This window comes from Zingiber officinale, unplaced genomic scaffold (assembly GCF_018446385.1).
Source record: "Zingiber officinale cultivar Zhangliang unplaced genomic scaffold, Zo_v1.1 ctg133, whole genome shotgun sequence".
NCBI classification, from domain to species: domain Eukaryota; kingdom Viridiplantae; phylum Streptophyta; class Magnoliopsida; order Zingiberales; family Zingiberaceae; genus Zingiber; species Zingiber officinale.
In genome coordinates this window covers 248,761-273,063 of record NW_024589829.1, presented here as the reverse complement: position 1 = coordinate 273,063, position 24,303 = coordinate 248,761, and the positions used below count along the sequence as shown (strand labels likewise).

Here is a 24,303-nt window from a genome sequence, read left to right as displayed (position 1 = left end):
GGACTCGGCTCTCCACTTCTCATGGGCACGACTCCTAGCATAAACCTTATATGTCCCAGAGCCGGTCAGACCTCCGGGGCTTAGCTCTCCACTTCTCATGGGCATGAATTCCAACATAAACTTGATCGGCTCCAGAGCTAGTCGAATGTACGAGACTTAGTTCCCCACTTTTCATGCATGACTCCTAGCATAAATTCGATTGGCCCCAAAGCCCGTTAGATGTACAGGACTCAACTCCTCACTTCTCATGGGCACGATTCCCAGTATAATCTCGATCGATCCAAGAGTTGGTCGGACCTCCGGGCTCAGCTTCCTACTTCTCTTGGGCATGACTTCTATCATAAACCTGATTAGCTTAGAGACGGTTGGACCTCCGGGGCTCAACTCCCCACTTTTAATGGACATAGCTCCCAGCATATACCTGATCGACCCTAGAGCTAGTCGGACTTATGAGCCTAACTCTCCACTTCTCATAGACACGACTCCCGGCACAAACCCGATTGACCTTAGAATCGGTCAGACCTTCGGGGCTCAACTCCCCACTTTTTATGAGCATAATTCCTAGCATACACCTAATCAACCCCAGTGTCGGTCGAATCTCTAGAGTTGAACTCTCCACTTTTCATGGGCATGACTCTCAGTATATACCTCATCGATCCCAAAGTCGGTCAGACCTCCAGGACTCAGCTCCCTATAAGATCAGTGCACATGAGAAGGGGGTGGTGAATCACGTATTTTTAAAAAAAAATTTCTTTTTGAAATACGAATGTGCAACGAAAAAATAAAAATAATTGAGTAACGACAAATAAAATGCGAAAAGAAAATAAGATATGGTTGGTTACTTAGTTCGGAGCCATCCACTATATCGACGGACAATCCACTATAAACCTCTTTCGGAACAGTCGGAAGAGGGAATCAAATACAAGTATGATGCCTAAATGCTAGTGGGGTTAGACCCTTCTATCAATATATTGTTATACTCGATGTCAACTATTGTCTTCCATTCATGGTTGAGAGAGTCGTCAACAACCGTTGTTATACTTGATGCATATTAGTGAGACCATACCACAGTGTGGCTAGTAGAATTCACTCTTGAATATGATTGTTAGTACTTACTTATCATTTTTGATTTGTACACTAATATATTCTGTCTGTCCATGGGACCATCCATGGTAAAGCGTTCTCTCGCAGACAATGGTTATTTATTTATCCTGTCTATCCATAGGACCATCCGTGGTAGAGCGTTCTCCTACAGACAGTTACTGTTTACATACCTTAATTGTCCACAAATCCATCTGTGGTAGAGTGTTCTCTTATAGTCAGTGGTTGGAGAGCTAGACAGCTAGACCATCTATGGTAGAGTGTTCTCCTATGAACAGTGATTAGTTTTATATTCTGCTTGACCAAGATATCCATTCAATGTAGTAGTTTGAGCTAGTCAGGATTTGTTATATGCTTGTTGTATGCTAGTTATACATATGTCCATGAAGGTTTAGAGGTATGATATGTACTCCTGATTTATTGGTCACACCTGGTTAAGAAGGTTAGTGGAGTATTATTATTATTGGCTATGCTTTTAGTTAGCAAATGATTACAGTGACACCCTTACTTTTTGTAATAAGTATTTTCCTGACACTATTCTCTTTGATCTCCTCATATTTTTATCATGCACTATCTTCTTGTACCTGCGAAGTATGTTATACTCACTATCCCTTACTTTCCCTTTTGTTTCCAGTTTAGTAGGTAGATGATATGTCATGTCGCTCAGAAGTCCTAGCTGTCAGTCCTAAGTCGCATCGAGAGTTTTTATTTCTGTTGTTACTCTTACTCGTATTTTGGCTTTTTGAACTAATTCATATATTATATAACTTGTGTGTGGATTTCTAGATTTGTGATGTCCTTTTGTCTATTATGTATTTGTTGAGGTAAGTCGTACCGGTACGTAGTCTAGTTTCTTATTTTGCGTGGTTATGTTTGTTTCCAGCCATGTGAGTTATTGTTATGGTTATGGTATAACCTTGTGGCAATGTATATACAAGATTCATATATTATCATAAGGGGGGAGATGTTATCCAATTTTTCGTTGGATATGTAGACCTCTGGGGTGTGACACCTATCTCAAATCGTCGTTCTGTCCAATTCCTATCTCAATTATCGCCTCACCCGACTCATATCTCAATTGCCGCTCTAATCGGTTCCTCTCTCAATAGCGGCTCTGTCCAGTTATAAACATTCAAATTTTAAAGATAATCATTTCACTATCAAAAAGGGAGACGTGAAAAGAAAGGCAATTGTAGAAACACAGGGATCCATATTTTATTAATAAGCATATAATACAAAGATACTTTGACCTCTCTCTCTTACAATTATTAGAGGGTCTAAAATTTCTCGGTCAGGTCAGCCATTAGATATCCATTAAAGAGTGGCCACACTGCTCCTCCAGTCCCAGGTGAAAGTGTACGACTAAATTACAGCTCGAACAAAATACGCTGCCTGCCTAGCCTTCCAACGTTCATTCGCCGGCTCGGACCTAGCTTGTTCTAGTTCGGTTTGTAGGGCGTCTCGCTCAATCGGCTACTAGTAAATTCAAGTTTTGATGTTGCTGCAATATAGTCAAGTCCTTGGCCTTTGTCTCTTTAGTCGTGCAAGATATTGCGAACAAGTACTTTGTTCTCAAGTCATGCAGTGCCCAGGACTTATCAACTAGGTCTGAAGAGGCTTTATTCTTCAGGTCAATCTTCACTCAGACTCTGGACTTGGCAGTAAGTAAGCACATCTCTAGTTCCTTTTGGATCGAGCAATGGAGATCCTTGGCTTGCAATGCCTGTACTAAGGCTCTCTCCTTCTTAGCAAGTAGTTGAGTTTGATGTTTCACTTCTCGCCGTAGTTGCTGGATCTCTTAAATCATGGTCTAGGGATGAAATTCTAACTCCATTACTATGGTGGGATTCACTGAAGGAAGGTGAGAAAAAGGCACAATAGAGGCAAAAAATGTGCAGATGCTAAGCATCGTTGGGCTTTTTAAAGAAGTATTATAAGACATGAACCATACTATCACATCGGGAGACAAATCTATTGGGATATGCTCTATGTCGGTGTGTGGTAAAACACATTTCGTAAATATGCGCAGCGAAAAATAAAACAATAATGATTCTTAAGTTATTACATTGCACGCACTACACGCATACAAGGATACAACATGTCAAACAAGATTGCATAATTAAATTTTTACGGAAAGTAAATTTACGCTAGGTGTACCTTACGGATAACCTGTAATAAAAAGGGCATCAACCATAGCGACATTGTTGAACCTCGCCTCTATTCGTATCCACACTGAACTTCTCAAAATAACTCCTTGAGTACAAGTCTCTCCTTCAGAAGTTACTAGCCATGAGTGAAGAAGAGGGATCAAGAAAAAGAGGAAGAGAAGCACACAAGGCAGAGTTTTCTCCCTTGTGGTGGTCACAACAATAAGAGGGAGAGGGAGAGAAGAAGAGAAATTGGGTTAAGGTTTTTCAAAAACCTTACAAGTCAATTAATGATCTTATATGTATAATCTTCTCTCAACCATATCAATATATAGCTCTCATTAATGAGTTTGATTAGAAAGCTCAAATCTAACCCATTATCCCTTAACTAAAAATTAGCTCATTAACTCATTGGTTTGGTTCACAACTAAACCAAGTTGGTTCATGACTAATTCATGATTACACCAAGTATGGTCTAACTCTTTCATAAGAGATGTTGTCCATCTGTGCTTCTATTGCGACAAATATTTCTATATTTATCTTATGTATGGTCTAACCAAACATTTATCTCTTGATATAAGAATCATATTCTTTTAACTTGTTTTTTTGTCTTTTAGAGACTCGTTAGTACGTGTGACCCAATAGGTTCTTGATTTATCTTGGCTGCCCATAATTAACTACTTAATTATAGAACGATCACGAATGACACCTAGTAGTACATCATGATCCCCAATTAGTCTACAAATCATAGTTGATCTTAGAATTAATTCTAAATCCTTCAGCAGCTACAGTGAGTCGTGCCTCGTTCCTTTCACTTGTCTTATACTCACTTGGTTTAGGACATGGTCTATGTGTCTTGTCCCCACTAGGCTGACTACGTCACACCTAGCCCAAGTAATACTTCCTTGTTCTGCAGATTCAAATTACTTGTACATATGTATAAGAGTCTCGCACTCTTAACATGTGATGCTTTGGACAAAGATTTTGAGTAATAATCCTAACGAATGGTCATAGGGGTATACATCTCCTCGTAAGGAACAGTGAATCCTTTGTGGGCTATCCAAACACCTTCAAACACTTCAACTTATATTCAATCATCCCGGGTCCACACCTCAATGAGATGTTTGCTTAAGATGTCAAAGTATAAGTCTCCATTACTAAGATAACTTGTATACCTCAAGTCGAAGGAAACTTGCACTCGTGCTGCAGTAAGAACTTTATAGACATATAAATAAGAACTTCATATGGTTCTCTCTCTCTCTCTCTATATGTATATACTCTCTCTCTCTCTCTCTCTCTCTCTCTCTATATATATATATATATATAGAGAGAGAGAGAGAGAGAACCATATGAAGTCTTACAGCGAGTCACTACAATAAACTAGTTACCATAACCAGCATCCATGTTTAACTCTCGACATCCCAATGTCTCCAGCCAGTGAGAAAATAGCTGCTTGGCCGAACTAAGGAGTATAACCCATGCTAGTCTTACAGAATTGATGGTGTCCGAATACATCAATTGGACGACTAGGAAAATTTCAATATATTCATAATTGCACATGTAGAGATAATCACTAGTTGCGATCTAATAACAAATTCTCTCATGCTATAAATTTTATTATAGACATTCAGTAAATAAGTTTAAGACAATCAAATATATAATATGCACTCAAATAGTGAATCTATATTTATCAAATAAATAGAAAAAAATCATAAGACAATTTTACCTTAAGATATCCTTCAAATTCTAACAAAATCACCCTTGGACCATTGGATCAAGAGACATGTGACTCGTCATCTATATAGAATATTGCGCGATAACTGTCTTATCTTGGATAAGAAAGTTAGACAGAAGCATAGTGGTATGGGGAAGGAGGAACATTTATGGTAATAGTAGAAGGTGAAGAGGCATGTCGTCCGTAAATTCTTTTCCTACCTTTACGGCGTTGACAATCTATAAAGCCTGGTCAACAGCACGTGAATATCATCTCCCGCCTGGCTAAACAGTAAGGCAGTAGTCAAATTTGAGTCTAGTCAGTTGGTCATGAGCCTCCTTCGACTAAACTTAGAGGAGAGCCTTGTGATACGACGTATAAGGGGTGGCCCCAAGGATAGCATAAGACCAATGATCAAGATGATGTGATAGTCAGAAGTCAAGATAAGGTGACAGTCAAAGGCGAGGGGTATGTGTCTGAATCGATCATCCCCAATCGACTCTAGTCCAGTCGGGCCCCCAGGGCTCAATCTCCTCATTCTCCTTGCCAGCTCCAGTTCAGTTGGGCTTCCAGGGCTCACTCCCCTTATACTCCCAGTCGGCTCCAGCCCGGTCAGGCCCCCAAGGCTCAATCTCCTCATTCTCCCGATCGGCTGCAGCCCAGTCGAGCCCCCAAAGCTCAGTCCCCTCATTCTCCCAACCGACTCCATGTCGGGCGGACCTTATTCTACTTGGCTTATCTCCCAGTATATGCCCGGTCGGCTCAATACTAGTTTAACTACTACTAAGTGACGAATTGTCAAAGAATCATAATCATTTGTTAGAGAGTAACGACTATTCATCAGAGAATATTCTGATATTCTACCATACACATAAAGCGAAATCTTCTTCCATCCAATAGGAGTTCATAGTACATCCCTTATCACTCGACATACCTTGATACCTGATATTCTCTGATCAAAAGGCAGTATTAAAATAGAGATCCTCTCCGTTGGCCAAGTACGCGCACACTCTTGCTCATATATACGCATATGCTACAGTTCTATTTTCATACTTTTTCCGCTCGACATTTTTTTGACTTGAGCGTCGGAGGGTCTGTGCTAGCTAGGGGCCTATTTTTGATTTTCGCTCTAACGCTCTCGACCGGGTGCTTGGTCTATGGTGTTTGCAGGACCACGGGTACCATCTGCAATCATCCCCCTCTTTTTCTACCAGTCCCAAGCTCAGATTTTCTTCCATCAATGTTCTTGTCTTCGTCACTAGTCTCCTCTTTTCGACTCAGCTTCTTGATGAGATAAGTGATCCAGGATTTTAATAGCCAGATAAAGTCAATCTTCAAGAAATTAAAAGGCCTACTTGATAATAGTAGTTAACATGTACTAGAAATAATAATCACTTTTAAAGGTGTAAAGAAGAACTAGCTAGTCATCTGCATTCGTAGAATTTCTACCTGCAGCTTATTTTTTACAAAAATCTCTCTCTAGACTTTGACGAGACATTTGTTACTCTACCAGTCCAGCAATCCGTTTGATTTATTTGATCATCCAGTTCGTGAGGGGCGATTAAAGCTGAAGTCGTTACTTTCAAAGCAACAAAAAGGAAAAGCATCTATTCGAGTGGGAGAGCCGAAAGAGAATTCCTCACATCTTTGTCTCATACAGACTCAAGCGTAGGATTTCTTTCTTTCTCCATAATCCATTTAATTTTTAAAAGAGTACTAATTCTTTACTAGGTTGACCTATTTTGTCAAGTCAATCTATATATATTCATTTAACTTTTTTCAGTCCACCATTTGTCTTGTGCAATCTATTCAATTTGTCTCGTTCATTTGCACCATTCCACTTGTCCAGTTCTTCAACCCATTCAAATCACTCAACTGTCCAGTATATCCACCGAATCTCGTGACTGTAATCAATCGTGCATTGAACCAAAAAAAAATGAAGGTAGTTTAAACTTAAAGAACTTAATAGGACAAATATTAAACAGAATTGTTATTATGGTGACTGTAATCTATTGCTCACGTGAAAACCTTGTTGATGCAATCATGTATATATGCTTTGCATGGAGCGTCTGTTTTATCATCGAACAAATTAATTAACTAATTAATTAATTAATCAATCAGTGTTATGATGAGCCAGCATTGCTACATTGCTTCACGTCTACGGGTTCATCACTCACAACAACAGGAAAAGGAGAGAGCACTGCCACTACACATGGTCTTATCTTGGGACTGATCATTCTCTTCTCTTTTATAATAATTTCTCCTCAATTCGATCGTTCATGGTTTTTTATCTAAATACATATTTGTATAAATTTATATTTTTAACAAAACCCTGTAATATTTTTGAAAATTACAAAAGGGGGGCGAGCAGTGTGCTTTCCTTTCCATTTCTACGCGCACAGCGACTGACACAGAGCTGAGAAAAAGTGACCGAGAGAGAGCAAGGCGATTGCTTTTTCCCTTCTTCCTCGCCAGCTTTCCCCTCTCCAATCTGAAGCCCTCAATGGATGATCACCGACTGCCTATCCAATTCCCATTTTCTATGGAAGAATTCGCCGCCGGACGTCTTGCTTCCGCCCGCTAAATCGCCTCTGGCAGTGCCATTTTTTGTTTTTGTTTTTGCTTTTTTTTTCAGCGGCAAAATGGTCGACGTATCGTCAAAACAAGAGGAGTATGTCTACGACAACCCGAGCGTCGCCGGAAGCTACAGCCCCAGCGCCGATGTCTCCTGCTCCGACTCCTCTAGCGACTTCTTCGCTACGTCTTCCTCCGCCGCTGCGGCTCTGCCTCCTGACAAGGAGGTGTTGTTCTGGGGGAAGAAAGCGGTGGATTTCTCCGGTTTGTAGCTTGCTTCTCGTCCTCTTGTTTCTCCCTTTCAGTTCGTCCTCACGAGTCACGGTGCCTTAGCTCTGTTCATTCAGAAGTAGAGATGATGAAGGAGAGATTCGCCAAGCTTCTCCTCGGAGAAGACATGTCCGGCAGCGGCCAAGGCGTCTGCGCCGCCCTGGCCATCTCAAACGCCATCACCAATCTCTCCGGTGAGATCCGATTCATTCCGTTTTGCCGCCATTACTTTACATGTATCACAAATTGAATTTGACGTCGTTTCCTGTTGTCCGTAACCATTCAGCAAGTGTTTTCGGTGAACTTTGGAGATTGGAACCCCTGGCGCCGCAGAAGAAGGCAATGTGGCGACGGGAAATGGACTGGTTCCTGAGCGTGAGCGACCACATCGTGGAGCTCACCCCCTCGGTCCAGCAATTCCCTGGCGGTGGGTCGTTTGAGGTGATGGTATCTCGTCCCCGCACCGATCTCCATTTGAACCTTCCGGCGCTCAAGAAACTCGATGCCATGCTTCTAGAGATGCTGGATGGGTTCTGCACAAGTGAATTCTGGTACGTTGACCGAGGAATCCTGGTCTCAAATGATGATGATGATAAAAGCAGCGCGCGCCCGTCTTCTTCGTTCAGAAGGTCCTCCGTAAGGCAGGAGGAGAAATGGTGGTTGCCCTGTCCGAGAGTTCCGCCAAACGGTTTGTCTGAGGAAGCAAGGAAGAGGCTGCAGCTGTCAAAGGATTGTGCGAACCAGATACTGAAGGCGGCCATGGCGATAAATAGTGGAATCCTGGCTGAGATGGATATTCCTGATGTCTACTTTGAAACATTACCCAAGGTACAGACCTCTTCCTTCCTCAAATAAAGCAGCAAGATAATAAACAGAAAGAAGCAAAATCTAAATTTTGATCTAGCAGAAGACAGTAGATTTCAAAACTTCACAAGTTTTATTGTTATCTAGAATGATAATGTAATGAGTTGCAGAATGGGAGGTGCTGTCTAGGCGACATGGTCTACCGCTACATAACTGATGATCAATTTTCGCCCGAGTGCTTTCTCGACTGTGTAGAGTTTCCATCGGAGCACCATATTCTGGAGCTGGCGAACAGGACCGAGGCAGCCATTCATGTTTGGCAGCAGAAGGGCCAAAACAAGCACTCTCAATCTAAAGCGAAGAAGAGTTCATGGGGTGAAAAGGTCATGAGCCTTGTTAGTGACACAGAAAGATGCCTGCTTCTTGCGCATCGAGCTGAGCTTCTTTTGCACAGTGTTCGACTTCGTTACCCTGGTCTTCCGCAGACTACTCTGGATATGTTCAGGATTCAATACAATAAGGTAATTCTTAAAAGGTTACTGCGATGAAGTTTATGACTAAATTGATTGTGCACTCTAATGACAGTTTCTGATTCTTTGAACAAGGATTCTGATTCTGGATATTCTTCATGCATAATACATGCTGAGAAGCCTCCAGTTACTAAATCTCTATGTAGGACCATCTCGCATGACATTAGATTGATTCTTTTACAGGATGTAGGGCAGTCGATCCTCGAGAGCTATTCGAGAGTAGTGGAGAGTTTGGCATTCAACATCGTCGCGCGGATTGAAGACTTAATCTTTGTGGATGATGCTGCTAAGAAATACGCAGCTGCTGAAGCTGTTTCTGTATTTAATCAGGAAGTTTTGGAAGGAATTCCATTGAAGAAAAGATCACCACCCAGCCTGATCTCGATTCATACTCCTTGTACCTCATCATTTGCTACTCCTATGTTTTGCTCATCCTCACCGATTGCAGAAAGTCCAGCAAAAGTATCATCATCCTTAAGCAAGGAAACTCCCGATGAACAACACAGGAGAAAGGTGGAGAAAACCTGGTCAGGGAACTTAAGTAATAGAAAAGATGCAGGAGATGCCCCTGAAAGGGACTGACTGAAAATGAAGGGATTGTTGATAATCCATTCCAAGAAAAGAGCAGAGAAGAAAGAACCAGTGGTTCCTCAGTGGATCAATTTAGTCCCGTTAAGCTACGACACTTGTTAGATGTAAGTCAGGAACTTGTATGCCCATCTTTTAACTTCCTTTTACTAAACTAAATGCCCACATGAACAATCTTGAAACTTTTACAATGTCCTCAGATATACTCTTGTGGAGTGTTTGTTTCCATGGTAGGTTAAAATGTTGAACTTAACATTTTGGACTTTATGATATGTTAGTTTTCCATTAGTAGTTCTGATTAGAGATACAAATTGGGTAGTGTCAAAGGGTTACACCATACTAGCAGCTTGCAGGGCAAATCCAATTCTCGAGCCGTACTAAAACCATGCCAAACTGAGCATAGTGCGGAAAGTGACTCGAATGGATCTCTATCATGCCTAACCCAGGCACATTCCATTGATTCCTCTCTTCTGGTTTAGATAAAGCTTGTTTGGAATTGTATGAGATTGTATTTACCTGTCTCTAGATGATCATAGTGTTCCTGCCAAGAACTCACACGCTGTTCCTTCCACTTCAATCATGCTTGCTCCTGAGGATTGTTTGATGTCCAAATCACACATCAGTTTCCTCACTTTCAATGCATCCTCTGTTCTACCAGTAATCGCATACAACTTTTGCAGAGCTACATATCCACTTTCCTCCAGTGGCTCAAGCTCAATGAGATGCCTCGCCACCACTACGCCCAACTCGTAATCACCATGAGCAAAGCATCCGCCTAAAAGTGCACGCCAAGCAGAAGCATTTGTTTCGAAAAGCATGCTCTCAAGCACTGATCTCGCCTTATCGAGATACCCCCCACGAGAAAGAGCATCCACCAAGCATCCAACATGTTCTGCCTTTGGCTCAACTCCATAAACCGTCTTCATGCAATTGAAGCCCATGATAGCAGTGTCAATCATGCCTACATGGCTGCAAGCCATCAAAATTCCGACGAAGGTAATCCTATCTGGTCGCAATCTGAACTTGATCATCTGCGCAAACAGGGAAAGAGTAGCCATTGCACATCCATTTACAGCCAATCCACACAGCATTGTGTTCCAAGACTCCAAGTTCTTAGGATTCTGCTCAAGGAACAACACCAAAGCTGCATCAAGTCTACCACACTTTGCATACATATGGACGAGGGAATTGTTCAGCGTTATCGAACGCCTGATCTCCACATTGTGTCGATTGATATAGCCATGAATCCATTCACCCAAATCCAGACTCCCCAACTGAGAGCACGACGACAGGGCGAGAATAAGAGTGACCTCATTCGGGCTACAATTCAACTGCTGCATTTCCACGAACAACTCGAGAGCGGACTCCGGAAGCCTACACTGGGCATAGCCACTCAGCATGGCGTTCCAAGCGATGACGTCTCTATCGGACATGGCATCGAACAAGCCCCTCGCCTTCTCAATCTCGCCATTCTGCGCATAGCCAGTTAGCAAAGTGGTGTGGAGCGCGGCATCCTTGAGAGGAACTCCGTCGAACACCTTGCGGGCGGAGTCCAAGTCGGAGACGGAAGAGTAGAAGCGGACGACGGAGCTGGCGATGAAGCGATCGGCGACGAGGCCAACCTTGAGGATGCAGGCGTGGACGGCTCTCCCGTGGCTATCTGAGGAGTGGAGGGAGGCAGCCTTCATGGCGGAGATGTAGGCTGCTTTCCCCGGAAAGGAATGCTGGGTAATTGCGAGATGGCTGAGGAGGAGGGCATCGTCGTCGCCGGTACTGTGGCGATCGCGCAGCTGGTTGAGTTTGGGAGGATCGGGAAATGGCGGGAGCGGGGTTGTTGGTGATAAGGGGAGCACTCCTGCCATGGTTTTTGAGTTCGCTCAAATGATATTTTTTCGTATGTACGTATTTATGCGTATTCGTGATGGGGTCAGATCCTCTGTCCTCAAATTTTATTGTTCCCGTGTCCTCTGTCGATCGGACGGATCATATTATATTTCAAGGTATCATGATATCTTTAAGATGTGTATAATATTCTCGTGATGTGCAAGACATCCTTAAGATGTAATCTTGTCCATCCGATCGATAAGAGGATATGAGGACAAAAAAATTTGAGGACGGAGGTTCTGAACTCATTGGTGATACTTCTGTCATAGACATGTAAATTAACGGATAATTTATTTTATTAAATAGTTTGACCTAAAAAATATTAGACGAGTGATTATTCATTACAAATATTTTTAAATTTATTTTAGTAATCAATCAAAAATTTTTATGGAATCAAATTCTTATTATTCAAAATTAATCGATATAAGTTTTATATACATAAGTGATCATCACTCTCTTATAATATTCTATATTAAAATACTTTATACCAAGGGAGCAACTATTTGTCAATTACTTCAAGTTAAATAATTTGAATAAAATCGATAAAGATTATTCAGGAATTTATCAGACGGCGCATCTAAAATTTAAATTTACTAAAAGACGTATGTTATTTTACTATTTATTAAAGGGTGTATCTTTTCAAGTACAATTCTCATTTTACCGTCTTGATAATCTAACTTTTTCTATCATTTTTTTTCTTTACCATTTTTCTCTCTCTCTTTTTTTTATGGACATGCAGAACATATGAATAACATTACATAACATTTAGTTAATTTTTTAATAACATTTTAATATATTTGAAGAACAAAAATAAATAATGGATAACATATTTGAACTCCTTATAATCTCAGAAATCTATTGGAACTAAAATGAGTGAAATCTGAACTCTCTAGGTCCATCAATGGGATTTCGGTCAAAACTCATTGATGGATCTAGAGAACTCCGATTGCACCCATTTCAGTTTATATGGATTCCTGAGATTTCAAAGAATTCAAATATGATATCCATTAGTTATTTCGGCTTTTCATAGATGTTAACATGTAAAATGGAAGAATTGTCAAAAAAGCTCATGTTGGGTTTGATATGAAATCATATCAGGCTCAACGTGGGCATGATTGATATGGAATGATATCATATCATGTCCAACGTGAACCTGATTGATATGGAATGATATTATATCAGGCACAACATGAGCTTTTTTGACGATTCTTTTATTTTACATATTAACATCTATGAAAAGTCGAAATAACTAATGGATACCATATTTGAACTCCCTGAAACCTCAGAAATCTATAAAAACTGAAATGAGTGCAATCGGAGCTCTTTAGGTCAATCAGTGGATTTTGACTGAAATCGACTAATGAATCTAGAGAGCTCCGATTATACTTATTTCAGTTCCAATAGATTTCTGATATTAAAAGGAGTTCAAATATACTATCAATTTTTTATTTTAACTTCTTCAAATGTATTAAAATGCAACTATTTATCGAACCAGTGGATAAATTTTTAAAATATCTAAATCATGTATCATAGTTTTAAAAATTTTAAATCATATACCAACTTTCCATTTTACCCTTATTTTCAAATCAATTCGAAAGGGAAAATTTTGCAGTTGAATTAATTTATTTCTATATGTTTGAAAATTTTCATCATGTCGTTTCGGCCAAAATCGAATGATCTAATTAGAGATCTCGAAATGACCTGAAATCAGTTCCTATTTGTTCGTCTATTTCTTTTAATTATAAAAATACTATCAAATATTAATTTGATTCAATATATTAAGAGTATGAATTTTTCAAATAAAATGAAATCGATTCAACTTATTTATTTATTTTAGTTAAATTGATTTGAAGAGTAAAATAGAAAGTGGGTATATGTATATAATTCGATAATTTTAAAATTATATATGTGATTTGTATATTTTATAAAAAAAAATATTTACTGGATTAGACACGTAAGTGATGATGTAGGATTTATAATACTTAAATACTTTTCGTGGAACCGTTTATTTATATAGTCAAATATGATTTCGACATTTCAATATTATATATTTACGTGTTGATTGAATATTTTTTTGTTGAAACGTTTCTCTGAGTAGTCAAATTTGATATCGACATGTCTATGAAGAAAATAAATAAAAAAAAAATCTCATGTTCTTACCTACCGTGGGCGCTCAGCACTGGCGTCCGTCCATCACAGATTGAGGTGTCGCTTGGTCGTCTTCATCATTTTATTTATTTATTTATTTTTAAAATTTTAATTATTTTAATTAAATTTTATTTTTAATTAAGATTTAGAGTTGTAAAATTTACTTTTAAGATTTATCAGTTGGATTACAGTGGATTATATCTTAAAAAAATTAGAAGTTAGAAAGATGAGGATACGGTGGCTTCGCTTATTGACTATAGATCTCATTTCGTTCCATAAAATATTCACTTACAAAATAAGTCATGTCAGTATCAAGTCAAGGATGAAGAGATCCCCTATGTTGGCTCTCCGACATTCAAATTAGTCATCGGAAGTGTAGAAGGAAAGTGGAACAACAGTAATATAGGCGAAAACAGCGAATAACGCGTACCTCCGTCGATTATGAACCCCTCTTTATATAGAACTCTGGTGGGTGACGTGCACGCTCATTGAGGCGTAAGCATGTTCTCCAATATGTCCCATGAAGGTGTCTGTTAGAAAAGTACCTCTGACACTATACCTTAACAGATCATGCATATCCCTGACAAGACAGTAGAAGCTTCCGTCGTATGATCTGCCTGTCGACCATGTCTCGTGTTAGCGGTACTAGCTCCAAAAAGGATTTCGACATATACAACATTGGTCCTCCGCTCGATCCATGACCAGGTCTCGTTGCTTGGCTGAGCGGGGTAACCACTCAGTCGGGACTGCTCGGCTATGTCGGCCTCAGTTGCTCTTACCTGCGAATGACTAAGTAGTAACATGTCCTCCCCTGCTTGTCTGGACAAGCTATTTGGTCTCCTAAGCATCCTGCAGCTGCTCCACACTAAACATCAGATTATTTTATCAAATTATCCCGAGCTGAACGGACGATTTGCTCAAATATGTCTCCCATGAGTCGGGCATTGTCTGTGCCGACCGATCATTACAATCGTCCTCCGTTTGGCCCTTTGACATCCTAGTATTGACTATCTTGACTTTGACTTCCACCTACCTCATGTCATGTTGACCTCCTTATATCGTCGCATCAATATTATTAAACAAATAAAAAAATAAATTAAACCTATAACAAAACTTAATTGTGCACATGATTTATGGGGTAAAATAAAAAAATATTAACTAAACAAATAAAATAATTACAAGAATTCAGAAATTCATGACTTTAATATTAACTAAACAAGTTCAATTATTAATTAAATCAAACTAATATATGTATAATCTAACCCAAAATCTTGCAAAATAATTGAATTAAAAATTTTAGTTGTGTAGTGAAGAAAAAAAAAAGATAATGCACTATCTAACATATTTTTTTTTAAAAAAAATAATGCTTCTATTAACAAATATAACTATAACTATATATATATATATATATATATATATATATATATATATATATATATATATATATATATATATATATATATATATATATATATATATATATATATATATATAAGCAACAATTATTATATTATATTATATTCTTTTATATATATATATATATGGCTTTTTAGAGGTATGATGGTAATAAAATAAGCAATAATTATTATATTATATTATATTCTTATCACAAAAGTGACAATGAATATAATTTATTTATTTTTGTCACTTCTATTTAAGATAAAGATCGTCGTATAAAAACAAACCATTCTAATTTCACCTTCTTATCAACATCTTAATCGTTGACGGCCTATTTCAATTTTATTAAAATTTTAAACTAACAAAAGTAAATATTTATAGTGAAGTGGATATATTTATTTTAAAGAAAACTATTAATTTCATTTTTAAATGGTTAATAATTTTATAATATGATTAATATATATTTTCCCTAGATGCAATATGGATTTACCTTAAAAAAACTCATTACGATCTTAATTTCAAAAAATAAAAATAAAGGATTTCATTTCAATTTTTCTCTCAATAATTTAGATAAATTTGAACTACTCGAAGAATCATGGACCACCTCATAAATTTTTTTGTTTGGACGTGTTAGGGTTCGATTCGATCCTTGATATAAAAAATTAATATTAGAATTCAGTTATTAATCACATATAAGTTGCATGCAAGGACATGTTATCTAATAGCACCCACATCAATCAATTATCCTATTGAAAGATTTTAGTCTAAAATTGAGATGCGATAGTTAAAAAAATATAAAAGATAAAAATATAAACTACTCCTTAAATAGTATTTTTCTAAATTTTATATTTATAAATAATATTTTTCTAAATTTAAGAAATATAATTAGAGGTGAGAGAAAAAAATAGTGAAGTTGATATATAGTATAATATAATTAAATTATATTTCAAAGCATAACATATTTTTCAAAATGTCTTAGAAAAAAATAAGATAAAAAAAATATTCCTGACATATTTCTTAAAAAAAATCTTAATATTACATGTTGAAAGTTTTTAATGTACGATTTATCTACTGAACATGTTCTGTTATCAGTGACACAAATCTTCAAAATTATATGGGAAGATATGTAGATAGGTTTTGTTGTAGGCTGATTGACATCTGTTCGATCGGGACATCCTACTCGATCATGTTGAATAGAACAATCTTTCTTCGCTCGACTTCTACATCGTCGGAGGACTACCTTTTACCTGGATGGACACGCCACCCACTCGACACGGACTATGATAAAAAATGCATTGTCTGTTTATCTCATAGTGTTATACTATTCGTTTGACCTTGCTCATCCATTCAAACATGCCATTCATCCTATCTAACCAGCCTGCTCGGCTAATTTTAACGTCTTCCTTACCTTTGACTTCTACGTCAATTAATTTTCTGTCCTTTAACGTATATGTGATAGGACCCTCTTTTATCATCATATTAGTATATATTTATGGTAGCATATTAAAGTTGGTAGAGCAGCCCTGATTAATGTGATAAGGAAGCACAGAACAGAGAGAACAGTGAGAGCAGAGATGGAGGAAGCTTTGCTGGGGAAGAATGGAACAGGCAGAGCTGGGAAAGAAGAAGACATGGCGGAGATCAAGAGCGTGAAGCAGTTCGGTATTGCATGGGCAGAGGAGAACAAGCGTCTGTGGTACTTGGCCGGCCCCTCCATCTTCACCTCCATCTGTCGCTACTCCCTCGGCGCCACTACCCAAGTCTTCGCCGGCCACCTTACCACCCTCGAGCTCGACGCCGTCTCCACCGAGAACATGGTCATAGCCGGCCTCGCCTTCGGGATCATGGTCACTATTTACAAGCCCACTCCGTTAATTAGTTCATTGATTTCTTAATTACAACCAACAATAACGCCCATATTGATCCAACAAAATATTTCTTGCAATTTTTGTCAGTTTGAAACCTAAAGCAGAATCCCCCTGCTGTTTTTTTCGCGGTTGATTTTTAGCGCATTTATGAAAAATTAATTAATTAGTCATTTCGCGGTTGATCTTTATCGACATCTTCATCTTCCTCATCGATCATCATAAAAACAGAGAAAGATTGTGATTCTTAATTAATTACTTGAAATTATAAAGAACAACAACAATGGCAGATGGGGATGGGGAGCGCCCTGGAGACGCTCTGCGGGCAAGCCTACGGCGCGAAGCAGTTCCACATGCTCGGCGTGTACATGCAGCGTTCGTGGCTCATCCTCCTCGCCATGTCCGCCTGCCTCCTCCCTGTCTACCTCTTCGCAACTCCTCTCCTCCGGCTGTTCAAGCAGGACGAAGACATCGCGGTCCTCGCCGGCCGCTTCGCCCTCTACATGATCCCCCAGTTGTTCGCGTACGCCCTCAATTTCCCCATCTCTAAGTTCCTGCAGGCGCAGAGCAAGGTCTTGGTCATGGCCGGCATCGCCGCCTTCGCCCTTGTCTTCCACGTCGCCCTCACTTGGCTCCTCGTCGGCTACTTCCGGCTCGGCCTCCCTGGTGCGGCGGTGTCTCTCAACTTGGCCTGGTGGACCGTGGTGGGAGGCCAGTTCGCGTATATCGCCATGGGGAACTGCCCCGGCGCATGGAACGGCTTCAGCTGGGCAGCCTTCACAGGATTAGGCTCCTTCGTGTGGCTTTCCATTGGATCTGCCATAATGCTCTGGTAATTAATTAATAAAGGATGAATCGATCGAGCAAATTCCTCGCTACAATATCCCTCAATTGTCCTGTTGTTTTCTTTGAATCTGCAGCCTCGAGTTCTGGTACTATATGATACTAATCGTCCTAGTTGGCCATTTGAAAGATGCTCAAATTGCAGTTGCTGCCGTATCCATCTGGTAAACGATAGAGAAAATTGAATTTCGCTTCTCATATACTTTCTTCTACAATTCAAATTAATCTCCTAATTATTAATCCCATCTCAATGCAGCAACAACATCAATGGGTGGGAGTTCATGGTGTTCTTCGGCTTCAACGTAGCGATCAGGCAATCACCAACATCGATATATATATATATATATATATATATATATATATATATCCGAAGTACACTACTTCCTCGATTTGTTAATTTCACCAGTAACAAGCTAAGTTATCGATGATGATGCAGTGTGCGGATATCGAACGAGCTGGGAGCAGGGAGGCCTCGAGCGGCTAAGTTCTCGATCCTTTGCGTCCTCATCTCGTCCTTGACGCTGGGCATCATCTTCTTCAGCTTGGTGTTGGCTTTCAGAGATGTCTATGGAGTTCCCTTCACCAACAGCGCCGACGTGGTGCGCGCCGTCTCCGACCTCGCCGTCGTCTTCGCCTTCACTCTCCTCCTCAACAGCGTCCAGCCCGTGCTATCCGGTCGGTGCATGCAATTAGTGCCGTATAATCTCGTTCGATTTGTTAATTTGGAGGATTTTAATGCAAAAAGGGAGAAGTGATTCGAGTTTATAATTTGATAGCTTCACATGGGCAGGTGTTGCAGTAGGAGCAGGGTGGCAGTGGCTGGTCGCCTACGTTAACCTGGGTTGCTACTATGGAGTTGGGATCCCGATAGGGGGCCTTTTGGCATTCTATTATAATTTTGGGGTTAAGGTACGAAGCTATTCAATGTAAAATAAAATATAGGGGTCTAGTTGCAAACATCCCACAAAGATCCTCTACTCTCAAAAAAAAAAAAAAAAAAAAGAGTCCCCACTACATTCTTGCAATTTGGTACTTTTAATTTTAACGTTCACTTAAATGAGAGAAAAGAAAAACAGAAGAATGAAAGAGGAATTAGTGTGCAAAATAGGACGGCCTTTACGAAAATTGATCCTGCGTCGAATTAACGCAGGGAATGTGGAGTGGCATGCTGGCTGGAGTGTGCTTACAGACTGTAATTATAGTCGCCATCACGGCAGGAACCAATTGGAAAAAGGAGGTAAAATCTTTGAATCTTTTTTCACGTGCATGTTGGTTCACAGATTAAAATTTCAATTTAAATCATAAAATTGTATTTCATATGATTGTCTCAGTCGAAAGATTCTAGACATCTAAGTATTCAGAAATGTATTTTTGATTCTAAATAAATCAATTTGTTGGCACAATCGCAATGACATTTAAGTATTCAAAAATGTATTTTTCGATTCTAAATAAGTTAATTTGTTGGCACAATCGCAATCTGATTTGTATCTTATGCTTAACTGTGCTGGGAATGAATGATTAGTGTTGGAATCTTTAGTGAAGTGTTTTTGTTCCTCTCAGGCAATGAAAGCAGGTTCTCGAATAAGGAAGTGGGGAGGAGAAGATGAAACAAGGGATGGTTCTGGAGTCATTGCGGGACCTCAAAGGCTCACATAACCATATCAGAAGAAGCTCAAGGTCAAGAAGATGCCGTGTTGTCATTATAACTACGTTTGATTTGGCATAATATAATAAACATTATAATGTAATTAAATTTATTATATTTGGCATACATTACTATATGTTTGATGAAAGAATTGTATTATTCATGTCATCTTTAATTATTACATTTTTTTATTCAGTGTCTATTATATTTTATAATATTTATCGATGATGATCGGCAAGAACAGGCGACGACAACGGTCAACGGATGAGGTAGCGACCGGCGGACAAGGTGGTGGCCGACAACCGCCGACCACTAGCGACTGATTGGTGCAGAAAAAATGAACTACGAATATATTTGACATATTAAATTTTAGGATTGTAATATAATTAGATTATATACTATTTACTTTATAATCCATATTACATAAGTTTATTATCTTTTATAATCTAGATTATTCAAGTTTAAAATTGTACTTGCGTGATCCACCAGAAAATGCTCGCCGAAGGCCATTGAGAGCTGCACCAACCGACCTTGAGAGAACTCCGCAGGATTGAGTGGAAGAGCAACTCATATCTCTCGACAGAGCTCTGCTGGATCGAGTGGAAGGGGAACTCAACTCGGTGTCTGTTGCGTGAGCTTACAAGAGGGCACTTGGAGCTCCACTTAGAAGGAGCCCCATCAGGGATCAAGCATAAGTATAGCTCAACTCAAGTTGCACCACCTTGAGGGAGCTGAGTAGAGAGAGCGCAAATAGCTCCACCTCGAGAAGGTGCAAATCACTGCAATACTACTACCAGTACAAAACAAATTACCTTTTTCTTGTCCGACACGGACACAAAAGAACTGCTCGAGTTTATGCATCTGCATATTCATTGAACGAAGCTTGAAAGGTCTATGCCAATGTTAACAATTCCATCGGGAAGAGCCCATGTTGGTAGCTGTTCTTCCTTTGCGTTGGTGGCCGAGGTTGCAGGCATAGAGGAAAGAAGGCACACTCTGATGAGAATTTTCCTTCTGTTCTTTAATTTGCTCTGGCTGGCAGAGAGGGGTATCATCTTGTTTGCCAAATAGGATGCCATCATCCTCTAGTTTGGCATATTCCAGGTCTCTTACTTTAGGTGGTCGTCCTCTACCTCATCCTCTTTCTCTTCCTCTTCCCCGCCGGCCACGTCCTCTGGGGCTACCATTAGCCCTCCTCAGCCTGCAGTTATCGAGAAAAAAAACATAGAACTGCTAACTGCTCGAACTGCTCCTCCTCTCTCAACTCCTCCATCGCCATGTGGCAATGTCTTCCTACCAATTTACTGTTGCTGTTAGCGCTTCACCTATGACAGGAATACACACTGAATCGTCTTGGGAAAGGAGTTACCTTTCTATGGCCAATCCTTGTTTCGCCTTCACAAAGGTTCTATGCCCCCAAGGTTTGGTACCTTGTTGACAACACCAGTTAAGAAATCATAAGCACTATAAGTCTTCACACATTGCTTTCTGGAAAGCCCAAATAATAATAATAATAATAATAGCTACGCCGTGAATCAAATAAGCCACTGTAATTTGTTTAGCTTGCCTAACATAATATGTAAGAAAAGAGAAGAATTTACTAAAGTGCAAGATTGATTCGTACCATTACTTGAATGCGTAAATAGAAACTAAAATCCAACAAATAACAAATTTTATAATAGGGATTTTAAAATAGAGGAGCCTGATCTAGGAAAATCTCCAATACTAGGAACCGGATTTGGGTGTTTGCACTGCGGCATAAGATCGTTTTAAGGATCGGGTAATAAGAAAACTTAGATTAGATATCGTCGCTGAGGTCCATCATCTAGATAATAAGAAGTTCCAACAGGATCCATATAAAAGGCAAACTAAAGTAGTATTTATGTCCCTTGTCCTTTATCAAACTTGCATCCACTTAAACAGTGACCATAAACAGACAATAAATATTTTTTACTTATGATTAAAAAAGGAAAACTGTATCTCAGATTTACTGTTATTCCACTGTAGATACACAAAAGAAAAGAAACTATAATTTGTACTTACAAATGTGAAGAATTTAATGTCTTAGCTCCTCTTTGAAGAATAATTTCATACGTCCTATTACAGAGGTCTTGCAAGAATAACTCCAATGCTTTTGCTGTCAGTTTGTCGGAGAAGTAATGTATTAGTCATATCAAAATTCAAACCTCATTCTTGAACAGGTTGGATAGAAAACTGACTTCTGCTTTCACGAGAGAGAGGAAGTGAAAGAGAAAAAGAAATCACTTTCAAAAATAACAAGAAAGAAGCATAAGCTAAGATCTATTTTCATTTCACAATAGACACATTTGTCAATCCAAAATGTAAGAAGAGTAATACCAAACAAAAGATGCAGAATGAAAAAGATGTCCTAAAATTACTCAAAAGCAATAACAAAATCATAAATCAAGACAACTATGACTTCGTTTTGTTCAGGTCATGAGGGAGTAAGTAGTTCATCTTGGAAAAAAGGCCACCTCATGCCAGGCCATATTAATCTTATATTAACAATTTACAGAACGCTAAATTAAGAGTAATGTTAAACTTTTCCATGAGATGGAATTTCATTCAAAACAAGGTTTCTGCAATACGAGAGACCCTCACATTCTTTTTCTCTATGATCGTAATCAGATGATATTACTTTATTAAAATTTCATTTGATTCAGAATGTCATGTGCCCCATTTTCTCTATTGATCAGAAGCAGGAGGAACTAGCCATGAATGTCATGGAGTAATAATCTTTTAATATTTGTCGCAATTTTAGTAAGAAGTTGGGCAGGCAAGCAAAAGTAATAGTCTGTAGCACTTTTTGCATGAAGGATGTACAAGCAGGAGATATGGTCACTGTGGGTCATAGCATTTTGAAGAATTAAGGTAGATATATAGGAGCCATGTGGTATATATATTGAGCAAAAGGTGATATCGTTTACCCAAGCGATTTAGTATCGCCGAGTCTATGACAAGATATAGCAGGTAAATCACAGGGGACATGTTGCCCTAGCGCAGTGACACTTTGCATGGGGGAGGTCACGCACCCAACAAGACATTTTGCACAGGAATTGATCCCAAAACTTATTGGAGCAAACACTCATACATGTATCAATTGCATCAACCCGTGAGGGCCCATGTGGTGTGTATATATCCATACGGCTAGAGGATACAGGCTGGCAAGTTATAATTCAAAAATAGTAATTTCCTTTTTCACTTGTAAAGAATTTATTCTTTGATCAGTCTTTCATTTTATCAAGAAGATATGCATATAATTAGGAGCAATGAAGTATGTAATACGTGCATTGTCTCAAGAGGTCAAGCAAGCAGGCTAACGAATTGTGGCTGATATGAGTTTGAAGTAATTGCATAGGTAGTCATGTAATCCATTTCAGAGGGGAAGGGAAGGATCAGCTGCACAAATTACAATCAAAATGATCTCTCTTTCAGAGGGGGATAGCACTGAGTATTCAAAAAAAGCTGAGTATTCAGTATCAATAGTAATAAGTGCACAACCAAAGAATAATCTTTCCAAATTTTATCACTTATAATAACCTTGGACTATCTTTTAACATCTTCAATGGAAACAGATGAGTAAACAATATTAAGGTGAACAACAACATTAGTCAAATGGAACGTGTAAGCAATAAAATATCATAAGGTGAATAACTATCAAAGAAAAAACAATTTAACAAAATAAATCTCCCAAAAATAATCAGAGATAACAATACAAAATTACTGAAGCACTTACACACAAGAAGAGGCACAGCTAGAGCAATTTTCCCAACGTCTTCATCTGCTTCCATTATCTTCTTTATTTGTGGCCGTAATAGCAAAATTAAGTAAATATCATGAGTTCCGACTTGCTTCAAAATGAGCATAAAAATGATACGACACAAATCTATTAGCAGCAATGATTTTCACTATAAAATATCAACCTGGCACCATCATGGAACACCGACATTGGATTAGAATTCATTTTTTATTATCTTGAGAAATTATAATACAAATGGGAGGTTTCATGGTTCAACTTGTTACAACTTACAACAATAAAATGCCATATAGTTCAAACTTGCAAGGGCCGGTTACAATTATCTAACTCCATCATCGAAGTCCATGGAAGACTATATTGCTAGTAATATTAACAACTATTCTAGCTTCAACATGTTAGTACTAGATACTCGTGAAAAAAATTCCCATAAGCAAATTAAAGAGGCATTGAGAATTCAGAAACTAAACCAATCCAACGTGTAAGAAGAAATAACCAGAAGACAAAATTAAAACAAGTATCCCAGCAATACCCCCGAGTTACAAGCAAAGGCGAAGCTGAGAACAAAAGGAGAGCTACTGTTTGATAAGGAAACAGACAGAGAGGAATTACCGCAGGGAATCGAGTGCCGAGCTTCTTCCTCATCGCCTTAACCCTCTTCTGTTTCCTCCGTCAAGAAATTAAGTTCCACATCTTCTCGTATGGACGCCGATAGACAGAGGAGATCGAGCGACGAAGAAAGACGGAGAAAACATGGTGAAAATAGAGGAAATTTTTGGTCAAAAAAGACGATACCGTGGGCTTAGATCGTAGTGAGAGATCCATCAAACGATCGCCTCGACTTCGTCGCGCCTTCTTCGTCCCAACCCTTCGTTTCCACGCATGAAATCGAACGCAAGACTCGGATCGGACTCGGTCTGCGCTTTCGACCTTTTCAAGTCTATCGCATTAGAGGGAAGTTCTATTTTACTCCCTGAAGTTTACTTATTTCCTTGAAAACCCTCAAACGTTTGAAAA

At 39.0% G+C, this 24,303-nt stretch overlaps 3 protein-coding genes and 1 pseudogene across 3 annotated transcripts; 2 read left to right on the top strand and 2 right to left on the bottom strand.

Moving 5' to 3' along the window:
- Window positions 1-7,360: 7,360 nt before the first annotated feature.
- LOC122036124 (rop guanine nucleotide exchange factor 1-like) lies at window positions 7,361-9,910 on the top strand. The gene is made up of 5 exons (XM_042595338.1): window positions 7,361-7,800; window positions 7,884-8,000; window positions 8,093-8,634; window positions 8,781-9,131; window positions 9,324-9,910. Exons 1-5 carry the CDS (start codon window positions 7,470-7,472, stop codon window positions 9,720-9,722), a joined length of 1,740 nt encoding a protein of 579 aa, XP_042451272.1. The 5' UTR covers window positions 7,361-7,469; the 3' UTR covers window positions 9,723-9,910.
- A 348-nt stretch (window positions 9,911-10,258) lies between these two features.
- Window positions 10,259-11,590, bottom strand: LOC122036084 (pentatricopeptide repeat-containing protein ELI1, chloroplastic-like). The gene has a single exon (XM_042595277.1). The coding sequence runs from the start codon at window positions 11,588-11,590 to the stop codon at window positions 10,259-10,261; it is 1,332 nt and encodes a 443-aa protein (XP_042451211.1).
- Window positions 11,591-16,669: 5,079 nt separating this feature from the next.
- LOC122036140 (protein DETOXIFICATION 33-like) lies at window positions 16,670-19,700 on the top strand. Its single transcript, XM_042595357.1, has 8 exons — window positions 16,670-17,005; window positions 17,314-17,855; window positions 17,944-18,030; window positions 18,123-18,179; window positions 18,303-18,541; window positions 18,657-18,775; window positions 19,017-19,103; window positions 19,427-19,700. The coding sequence occupies exons 1-8, from the start codon at window positions 16,733-16,735 to the stop codon at window positions 19,520-19,522; spliced, it is 1,500 nt and encodes a 499-aa protein (XP_042451291.1). The 5' UTR covers window positions 16,670-16,732; the 3' UTR covers window positions 19,523-19,700.
- A 562-nt stretch (window positions 19,701-20,262) lies between these two features.
- Window positions 20,263-24,194, bottom strand: LOC122036083 (annotated as a pseudogene).
- Window positions 24,195-24,303: the final 109 nt, after the last annotated feature.